At 34.8% G+C, this 11546-nt stretch overlaps 1 protein-coding gene across 3 annotated transcripts; it reads left to right on the top strand.

The window, feature by feature from the left end:
* Positions 1-3689: 3689 nt before the first annotated feature.
* On the top strand, positions 3690-10310 carry LOC117906979 (protein ALTERED PHOSPHATE STARVATION RESPONSE 1-like). Of its 3 annotated transcripts, none has more exons than XM_034820279.1 (4): positions 3690-5049; positions 5147-5334; positions 7385-7608; positions 8721-10310. In XM_034820279.1, exons 1-4 carry the CDS (start codon positions 3993-3995, stop codon positions 9448-9450), a joined length of 2199 nt encoding a protein of 732 aa, XP_034676170.1. In that variant the 5' UTR covers positions 3690-3992; the 3' UTR covers positions 9451-10310. The 3 variants fall into 3 exon arrangements, with proteins under 3 accessions (XP_034676170.1, XP_034676168.1, XP_034676169.1); XM_034820277.1 differs by having other exon boundaries at positions 3691-5049; positions 8715-10310; XM_034820278.1 differs by having other exon boundaries at positions 3693-5049; positions 5150-5334; positions 8715-10310.
* Positions 10311-11546: the final 1236 nt, after the last annotated feature.

Raw genomic sequence — 11546 nt, forward strand, 5'->3', positions numbered from 1 at the left:
GTACAACTAAAATCTCATATAGCTTATTCTTCTCAATTGTTCCTCTTTGCGTGAGATATAGTTTCCCAAAATTTCCCCAATTTTTTTTTCCAAATTCTCTAAAAACATCAAACCGCAACCCTAACCCTAAAATGAAAGCATAGAATAAAAACTCTAACCCTACTCTATTTGGCTAGGTCTTTTTTTGCCCCAAAATTTCGTCTAATTTTCAGAAACATTAAAACAAAACTCTAACTCTAAAATGAAAGCATAACATAAAAATTTAAGCCCTAACATGAAAATCTTAACTCTCAATTTGGTCGAGTTTTATTTTCCTCAAAATTTCTAAAAATAAAAACGAAACCCTAACCCAATTTTCCAACATGTTTCTACCCATTAAAGAAATTGTGAAATAAAAAAATACTATTAAATCCATGTATTCTCTTCGATATCAACCCTACATTAGCTTCCTTCGGATTCTAAGGTTTTGGCTTTGAGATCCAACACCAACAAGAAGTAGGAATAGTTGGGGAAAAGATAATTGGAATTTGGGGTTTTAATATAATAATGATCTTTTTGCCTTCACTTTTAAAAATGACACTTTTGCCCCCGATCACACAAAAAACATATACGCATTCCATCCAAAAAAGTAACATCGTGAGTTAAAAAATGTACATTGCATGTAATTATAAAATATGGATGGTACGTTACTTTATTTTAAACTCGATGGAGCAATGTACAAAACATATTATAAATTGTGGGATAAAATGTAATAAACTCTTATACTAGATGTAAGATATGTATATTTCATGTATTATAAATTTATTTTAATTTTTTTATATTATTTATTTTACAAAATAAAAAATATTATAAAATTAAATTTATGGTTAAAAAACAAAAAAAAAACATTTATATTTATATTTTTTAATATATATCTTTCTCTCTCTCTCTCCATATATATATATATATATATCATTTTCATATATTGAATAGTATAATATAAAAAAAATTATATGATATTGAATAGTTACTTTTCGTGACCTTAAAATGTTTTAAAGTCTCTAATTTACATAAAGAATATATATATATATATATAATCATGTAAATAGAAAAAAATTCAAAATATTATATGTAATTTTACTTGCTTATCAAAATATTCTAAGAAAAATATTAAAATCATCTTAAAGTTACTTTAATAAATAACATATTTTTTTCAAAAAAAAAAGGTCAGTCAAAAAGTTTGATGAATTTATTTTTTAAATTAGAATTTTATTTTCTAAAGGATTGAAAACTGTTTGGCTGCATTCAAACGTTAGTACAGTGCAAGTGGTCCAACCCAACATGGTAAAAAGGGGCCACGATCTTGATTGCCCCAACCTTGGGCTAACAGGTGGGCCCATATCTGGCCCAGTCTTTTCGCAACATCACACGTCTTAAAAAAAAGGACGTAGGACGAACAACTGCTCCAATTATTGGGGCTTGAACCAATTGAGATGGCGCTCTCTCATATATTTTAATTTAACATGCACAAATAATACGATATTAAATAATAAAATTTTCTAAAAATTTAAACTTTATAACATAACCTTTTGAATCATAGAATTAAAAGTAAAGAATAAAATAATATGCATCTCCCACAAACTTTATAACAAGTATATTCTACAATAAAAGAGGGGTAGGGCTCTTGAAATTGGGAGATGGAGGGGAGCCTTTCAGCCATATCCCAAAAGGGCATGTGCAGGGTAGTTTCCACTAACCACATATTTTAGAGGGCACGAGTGAAAAGAAAGAAACTTTGTTAAAAGTTGGGTCATAGGATGTGCCATCACCTGATTTACATAAGCCCAAAAAGGAGAGTGAATAGGGACAAGAATTGTTGAGTTGGATTCCCACTCAAGTCTTCTCTTTAAAGTGCAGTTTAGATTCCGTCATCGAGATGACTCCATATGCTTATCTTCATCTCCACTTCTTTACTTTTTTATGATTTCATACCAAACTTTTACAAGTGTATGCTCCCAAAATGTAAGGATAATCCTATCCTATCATATGGAAAAAGACAGTTTTTCTGTACCATACAAAAAGTATAAAAAAGAAGAAGAGCATTTGCATGCATTTGAACATGATTATGTTGAGGATGTGAGAGCTTTAATGTTATTACATTGGCACAAGAATTCCCAATGTAAACGAGGTTTTAGCTTAGTTTTGTTATGCAAATATTTAAAGAAATATTCTTAATAATTTTATTTATTTTATATAACAAAAAAATCTAATAGTGATATTCTTGAATAATATTATTTATGATTAAAGACATTTTATCCTTTGACATTTTACATGTTTTACATTTTGTCTCATGTTTTTGTTAAAACTTACACTTTTTTTAATGATTTGGCTTTTTATAGCTTGCTAGTGAAGACATGTGTCTTATCTTGAGGAGTGTACTTTTTAATAGAAAATATTATCTCATTCGTCAAGTGATTTAATACAAATTTTCATGTACTCAGCATTCCGAGAGGTTCGTTTCCTCAATAATACGAAATAATTATGTTATTTTGTTGAGTACATAGATGTTCATGTTCAAAACACTTATCCATTACATCTCCAAACTTGTTAAAAAGTAATACTTCGACTCGAATTACATATTTAGGTAAAATTACAAAATGAATTTCTCATTTTTCTGTTTTGGTTTGAACACTAATTTGAAGTCAGTTAAAATCAATTTTGAATTGACAACTTTAAAATATAATTTTCTAAATGCCTTTGAAATGTGGTAGTAAGTGATTTTCACTTTTTATTTTAAAAAATTTTTATATAGCTATTGCATATATTCATATGCAACTAGGAAAAATAACAACTTCAAATTTGAACTAATGCTTACTAACCTCTTAGCGTTGAGCATTGAATAGTTAGAAGTAAAGTATAGAACAACGAAGATGACTAATAAGAGTCTTTTAAATAAGACTTCAATGCCATACTTCAGAATGATTTTTTAATTTATAGAATTTTGTCCCGTAAACTATATCATACCGGCAAACAATTTCATACCAATAGTAAGGCAAAGTGTAGAAGAAAGGTTTTAGCTTTCACCGGTTGAGAAATAACTCCTGGATACTCACAATGACAAATTTTTATTTTTATTATTTTTGTGCTCGACAGCCATATGATGAATTAAACGGTCAAGACTCAAAGGTAGCATCAGACATCATTGTAAGTAAACTTTTACAAAAACAAAGGATATGTCGTGGAGATTCATCTTGCTTTTGGTTCAATCAATATTCAATAATAAGTACAAAGATGAATGCTCATGATGGAACATCATGTCTACTTTGAAACATCAAAACTTACCCTACTTTTACCTTCCCAACTTTGCCCTCTAAAGGTCATGAACGTTGTAAGATTTCGTAAATTATTATTTTTTATGCAATTACCTTAAAAAAAATAGAAATAGTCTAAAAGAACAATATTGAAAATTATATTTTAAGAATTTTTGTATTATATAGGAATAGGATGTAGCATATTATGGGAAAATTATTTTTTTACGTTTGATTTTCAAACATTTTTAAAATGTCAAACTAATTTTAGAAACGATTTTTCGGAAAGATTTGACAACAGTGACTCAATTTTTTCCTTTAACTACGAGGAAATCTGTTATAAAAAAAAGGAAGTCTTGAAGGAGTCTTCCATCATCAACCCAATAATACTGGACTCGTAATTTGGTATTCAGTACTTATGGGTCCGGTCACCACTACAAATAGGATAAGAGAGACGTTATGGCTGAATCCTTAAAGCCAGTGGGGACTGGGGAGTTAGCTCAGAGATCTACAGACCGTTAGATTGTTATTATTCACAACGTTTGACAGACGTTGTCGTCTCTCTGCCTCTGCCGCTGCCGCTGCATTATAAATTCTTGGCAAAGTCGGCTTTCCACAACTCTCTCTCTCGCCTTCTCCAACGTCGCCGGAGATTGTGGGAAGTGAGTTAGGGATTTTTTTTTGCCGTTCGGACGCGTGGCAGTCATGGGGTGCGCCACGTCGAAACTCGACGACCTCCCGGCCGTCGCTCTCTGCCGTGACCGCTGCAACTTTCTCGAGGACTCCGTACAGCTGCGTTACGATCTGGCCGATGCACATGTGGCGTACATGCAGTCTCTCACCACCATTGGTGTCTCACTCCACCGTGTCTTCGATCATGTTGCGAACCACTCTGATTCTAAAACAAAAGATGACGCGGTCGCTGCTGCAACCGCCTGCGCCGGGGATTCTCTGGGGAATCGTTCTGGCTCGGACTGTTCGCATCTGCAGTTTCGTTCCGATAGTGAAGACGATAATGATGGCGGTTCGGAATCTTTGAAGAATAATTATGTTCTTGAGCACGAAACCCTAGGTTCAATAAATTATGAAAAGAATCACCCGGCCCAGTCTGTGGCGTGTTATTCTTTTCCTGATTATGGCCCTAACTCGTATCAGTACTTCGATTCCTCGACTGCGTACAATGGCGAGATGATCACTGGTTTCTTTCACGCTCCGAGTCCGTCACCGTTGCCAGCGTCCGGTGGCGGCTACGGATCGGATTCGAAGCCCCCTCCGTCTCCGCCACGCAACTCGGCTTGGGATTTCTTGAATCTTTTCGATGAGAGTTACAAATTGCAGCCTTACTCTCCTATGCGTGGCTTGGAGGGTGTGAGAGATGAGGGAAAGCAGGAAGTCGCGAAAGAAGAGCGGAAATTTGACGATGGTGCTGGTAATTGCTCGAAAGTTGCAGAAGAGGAGGGTCAGGGAAGAAACATCGGCCAAAGTGGGACGAGCGCGTCAAGGGAAGATGCTGTGGTGGAGTGCGCGGCTCATACAATGGAGAAGAGGGAAAATGTAGATTCCGATAAAGAGCCAGTGGAGGAACGGAGCGATTCCGCTACAATCGCTCCTACTGGGACCCAAGGCGTCATGCGAAGTGTCTCCGAGGCTATGAGAGAAATACATGTCCTGTTTGAGAGGGCTTCAGAATCAGGCGGTGGAGTTTCAAAGATGCTGGAAGCGGGAAAACTCAATTATCATCCAAAGAGTGGTGTCTATCAAGGTATAAACCTGACTTCTACATTGAAAATTCCCAATTTCTCTGATCATATGACTGAATTAAAACCTAGATTTTTTTTTGTCCTAAAATTTCTGTGTAGCAGTTTCCTCCAAGATGCTTCATGTGATTACCCCATCATTGTTAGTGGTATCCTCACAACCTTCAACTGAGAATATTGGTTCTATATATTTGGACTTGAATGAAGATATGGGTATGAGTTCGGGGAATCTTTCCTCTACTTTGAAGAAGCTTCACATGTGGGAGAAGAAACTCTATGATGAAGTCAAGGTTTGCTTTATGGTGGACCTGTTACCTTTCTATGTCACATCTTTCGCCCTCTTATTTTTTAATACATGTTATGTCACTAGAATTGCTTGGAGAATAAGAGGTTGACTGTTCTTGCATACTTAATTGCATCCCCTCTTTAAGTTCCTTCCCTAATTGACCTTTGAAGAAGTGTCACTATTTTCATGTGACACATCTTTGCTTGATGTTAACCTACAAGTAATTTGGTGCTTTTCTTTCTCTCTCACTGTAAAGCAAATCATTTATATTGTCGTCAAGGTTGAGAATTGTGAAATCCAATGGTTGCATCTTGGTGTATATTGACTTTTTCTAGTTCCTTTTTATTTTGACATTGCTTTGTATCATAAACTGGAAAGTAGGTAAGTGTAGATGCAGAGGAAGAACCAGTCTGTTGCTTGGTCAAGTTAATTCAGTCTGTTGCTTGGTCAAGTTAATTCGAACTGCATACTTTTTTGGGTTGACAAATAGAACTTGTAGGGTCGAAACCCCGATTGAGTTATGTGTTAATTTTGCTGATCAACTCAAAATTTTAGCTAAGTTCACCTTAAAAGTCATTACTTTATTTTGACAAATACCAACTGAAAATGTCAAACTTCACCCTTTTGGCATATTTGAACTATTTATAGCTCTACCTTGCTATTTGAGTTATTTTGGGTTGAATAAGTGGACAAGTATCACTAGTTCTTAAGTTTTGCATTTACAAACACTGGCTGCAGATGCTACTACCACAATATTCTCATGCTGCTCACCTTATATCCTTTCCATTGTGCTTAAAATATTGACTTGGGCATCTATGTTAACTTGATTGAGTTGCTTCTTTGAATAGTGGTTCGATTCTTTGTCCTTGTTTTTTGTTGATTTCTTGTATGTCTTAATTCAAAATTATAGTTATGAGGATTTGTATGTTCAATTATTCAAGCATTTTATGTTTGCACTTGTAAGAGTTGCTACATTAATTTTAAGTTATGGTACAGCATACGAGATCATATTAATATGGTATAAATATCTAATAGTGGTACAGCTGTCCACATGGGAGTATCTTCCATGGGAATATGCTCCTAATCATGGTAATGATTAGAGAAAAAAAAGAAAATAATTGCACTATTTTATAATTATATAATTGCATGTTGCTTGTGTTTGTCTTCTTGAAAGGACTGGTCATTTGTTCTGGTCAAAGTCAGTTGTGAATTTGGTTGTTGGAAATCAATGACTTGAAACCTCTTCGGCCTTTTCATTTCTATTTTTTATTTTTCAACTTCAGGGATTTGTGGAAATTTTCTAATGTCTCAGCATACCAGGGCCTTGGTATTAATTTTTGCATACCAGCAAAATAAGAGAGTTGGAGAGTGCAAAGAACTCTATACCACTCAATTATCTTTTTATTTTTTTATTTTAAATATCAGGAACTTGCAGAAAATTTCTAATGTCTCTTTGTATCATTACATTACTATTAGACTTTTGCATTCAAAGGAAGAAAGATAGCTGGTGAGGAGGGGCACTGTAAGAAACTCAATACCCCTCCATTGTCTGTTTTTTAGTTTTAAACTTCAGGAACTTGTGGAACAAGAGAGTTGTAGAACGCCCGGGGGAGGGGAGGGGTGGGGGGACTCCTGCAAAGAACACTATACCACTTGATCGCCTCCAGCCGTCAGTTAGATTATTCCTCTCAATTAGGTTATTCCTTTTCCCTACCCAGCCTCAATGGTAATTTAAACCATATTTTGTACTTCAAGATACACTTATGAAAGAAGCCAGAAAGAAGCAACAATAGGAGATTTTACCTACCACCAATTCCACTAGTACTTACAGTGTTTTCAGTCTGTGATTATCCATTTCTTTGAGCTGCTTGAGCAAAAGTGGCAATAATGAACTATGTCCTTTTTGATGATCCTCCATGTCAACTTGATCATGCTATTAATTTTTTTTATAATTTGATTAGTACAAGCTAATATTTATCATTATATTGTTTTCTGTTAGTTCATTTTGTTTTTTGAAAGGGCAAGAAATGAGTTTTCATGTGTCTGATTTTCAGGGTGAGGAAAAACTGCGCATTATGCATGAACGGAAGTGTAAGCAGCTGAAACTTTTTGATGAGAAGGGTGCTGATGCTCAAAAAGCTGAAACCACTCAAACTTTAGTCCAGAGTATATCTACTAAAATAAGAATTGCAATTGATGTTGTTGACAAGATATCAATCACGATAAATAAGTTGAGGGATGAAGAGTTATGGCCGCAGATCAATGAATTAATCCATGGGTATGTGATTTTCTTGTTTTATGGCCCTATGCACCCTTAATTTTTTTTGCTTTTTAATTTTTGTGTTACACAACTTTGCAGAGCATATGAGAACTTGGAGTATCCAAATAAGTTTTTTCCAATGAATTGATTCTGGCCTTGAGGATTACACTGAGGGTAATCTTTCATAAGTTGTTGTATGCTAGATATTTAGGGCCTACCTATAGGCTATAACCACATGAAGGTTTAAGAACAACCACCCTGAAATTAAACGAGCCAAAAAGAGGCAAGGACCTCTGATGCTTGCTTCCATGCATTATTGGGTTCCCAATTCACCTTCTGTTTTGAAGTTGTACCTCAGTGTCTTTTGAGCACATCAAAGATTCAAAATTCAGTTTCCCCGTGTGTCAGATATGATCTTATCATCCTTTTTATGCTGTCAACTTAACTTCAAGATATATTTTCAATGTTTTGAACTTCTATGATGGATTCCTCCTCTTTAGATGACATGTGTAAATAGTTGATTTGATCGATAAGCATTATTGACCTGGAATACTTGTAATCAGAACTATGCAGAGTTGTTTTGTGCTAAGTTTGGGTTTCAGTTTGATTTAATGTAGGAGGCCTTTGCATCTGTCTTCTGGCTAATTAGCACTTATTAACTGGACTCATTATTTTAAATGACCAGGTCTTTTATTTTATTGATGTACCAAGTAGATAATGGTCGGTTTTGAAACTTCTAATTGGTGGCATATTGTCTGTTGCATGCTGATTGAAGGCACGGAATATTTATTTAACAGATGAAAAGAGCTTGCAGTCTACAGATAAGGAAGAGTTAGTGAAGAACTTTAGATTTCTGGTGGTGTGTTCATTCAGTAAATGGTCTCAATTTGAAAATAATAAAGTCCAATATTGTCCTCTCTCCCTCTGGGCATTTCTTATTTGCTTGAATTTTTCCAGGTTTAGAAGTTTGCAATGTTACTCTTTAAACGGAGTCTCCCTGCTGCTTATGTGTTTGCTTGATGCTTACTCTAGACCATTTCTTCTTCTCCCGTATTTGTTTTTGTGTGTGTTTTTAAATATTTTTACATTTTGCTGCAGTGTTAGGACTAATGGTAATGTTTCAGGTTCAATGGAATGTGGAAAGCTATGCTAGAATGTCTTAAGAGTCAATCTCAAGCAGTTTCAGAAGCCAATAGTTTAGATGCCATCATTTGCAATGGAAAGCTTAGCGATGATTATCTTGAAGCCCTAATAGAACTCAAATTGGAGCTTCAGAACTGGAATTTGAGGTTCACCAATTGGATTGATACCCAAAAAGGCTTTGTCAAAGGCTTGAATAGTTGGCTTTTGAGATGTCTTTTATATGAACCTGAAGAAACGCCTGACGGAGCAGTGCCTATCTCTCCTACTAGCGTTGGGGCACCCCCAGTATTTGTGATCTGTAACCAGTGGGCAGAAGCCATGGAAAGATTTTCAGCCGAAGAAGTGGTTGAAGCCATACAAGCCTTTTTCACGACTGTAAATCAGCTCTTGGAACTGCATAGTGTAGATCTGCAGCAGAGGATGATTGCAGACAAGGACATGGAGAGAAAAGTGAAGAACTTGGAGAAGAAGGAGCAAAAGATGCAGAAGGTGATGCAAGCTGGAGAGAAAAAGATGACTCTAGAGCCTGGGGAAAGTGGTTCCCTTTTACCTGGAGTGGCTGTAAAACAGGCTCAGATGATCAATGTTGGTAGTTTACAGTCTGGTCTGCGGCAGATTTTTGAGGCCATGGAGAGGTTCACAGCCAACCTGATGCAATCTTATGAGGAGCTTCTTGTAAGCATTGAAGATGCAAAGTGTGCTCAAGGGAACCCATAAACACCATGGATTTTTGCCCAAGTGTTATCCCACCTGCTTATCTGGTTCTTTGTTGGTCCCCAAGCATGATTATATCTGAATGGCCTCCTAGAAATTGTTCAATTATGCAATACTTCTTTCCAGGGAAATTTTACAAATGCTGGCCCAATTCCTTGTTGAAGTTAATGAGGGCAAAGGGATTTTATAGATTTTATCTTCATTGGAGCCAAGCATCCTGGTTGCCTTATCGGCTGAAGGTCATTGCTGAGGACGAGACCAGTAACTTTCAATCCCCGCAACCAACTTCCTTTCCAACCCATGCTTTAGGATGTTAAGTTGTGACAGAACTGAAGAAAAGCAGGACTACACAAAGTCATCAACTGGAGTGTGGCTTTTGAGTAGTGATATACAAGCTGCGTCATCAGCTGTCTCTCTTCTTGTCATGTCAAAAACAAAATGCTCGTGCCATAACAATCAGCTAAGCTGAAATCATCAGGACAATGCTGACTGGAGTTGAAGCTTCCTCATTGGACTGCGACAGGGGCTGAGTGCAGCTGCAAAAGGGTTTATGCAAATTCCTCCACATTAACATAAGAACACCAATAGAGACATCACACTCCTTGGTACAAACCACCCATCCTAGTTTTGTGTCAAATTTATGTTAGTAGTAGGAGGCTGCCTAGTACCTGAATGGAAGAGTTCCATTTATCATTTGGGCCTTTTAGGATTTCAAATTGAACGCGAGATGTAAAGATCCATGGGCCCTTACTACTTTCAGAGTTCCATAGAATCCCAATGGGCCTCCACGACTTAAAAATGCTCACTTCTCAATATTAATTTATCTATATTTTGAAAATGTAGAGGAACCATTCAATGGAAAAGTGGATTTTATTTAATTAAAAATAACAATTTTAAAAATATTTAAATTAGTGTTATTTTAAATAATAAAAAACATTGTTTTGGCTTACACTTTTTATTTTTACCTTGTATGCTAGATGTTGAAGTTAAAAGTAGTCCCAACCATGCCTAAAGTGGGAAACCTATCTCTAGTTGCATGAATCCAATTAAAAGCGCTTCATGAATTTGTTCTCTAAAATTACCTATTCGTAAAAAAATATATATATTTTTTATTTATTTTTTAAGTTGAAAATATTTTTTTTATATTACATGGTAGGGATGATTTGTTGACGTAGACTTTAAATATGGTCCTGCTTTGTTAGCCACATCCCTCCACATGTGAATCTACATGGAGAGAAATGACAGAGTTTATTGTTTTCTATTTCGCCTTCCCCGTGGTGCCATAAGTCCGCCATAGGTAGATCCATGAAGTTGACATCATATCGAGACAGCCTTCACCGACGATGGACATTTTGAATATTATAATATACTTTTTTAATATTACCAATTTAATATAAAAATAATAAATTATTTCAATGAAATGACCATATATCTAGATTCTAAATTTTGCACATAAGACAAATTTTAGACTCATCTTTTAGTATATGTACCTATATGTAAGAGATAAATTAAATTTAATATAATTTGAAGAATTTTATTACAAATAATTTACATTTAAAAAATATATATATTTAATAAAAATGAAATTTTAATACTTAATAGCTTAAATTGTGTTTGACTTATTCACGTAAAATTTATTATTTAATTTTTATTTAGATATAATTAAATTTAATATATTTATTTTTATTAATATTAAATAATTAGTTTATGTAAACAAGAGGTTACCTCTTTTAATTTTTTATTATTAATTGTAAAAATCTCAGATTATTATAATATTATTTTATTTTTCAATAAGAAAACACGAGTTAGTAGATATAGATATTTTAATAAACTTTCAATTAAAGTAAAACTTATCATTGAATTTGAGCATATAAAAAAATATGAAGATAAAACTTTAACATTTTAATACAAACGGATATATTTTAGAATCCTACGTGTCATGAAGGTGGGCCCATGTGTCGGATCACAATCGAGGAGTGGGTGCAATATTCCATTTGCAAGGTTGCATAAAACGCTGGCCGATGCCGATGCAGAGAATCACTCGGACAGCTGGCAATCACGAGGGTTCTCGTGGTGTCTTTTCCTTCCATTAATTATAA

Source organism: Vitis riparia, chromosome 18 (assembly GCF_004353265.1).
Source record: "Vitis riparia cultivar Riparia Gloire de Montpellier isolate 1030 chromosome 18, EGFV_Vit.rip_1.0, whole genome shotgun sequence".
NCBI classification, from domain to species: domain Eukaryota; kingdom Viridiplantae; phylum Streptophyta; class Magnoliopsida; order Vitales; family Vitaceae; genus Vitis; species Vitis riparia.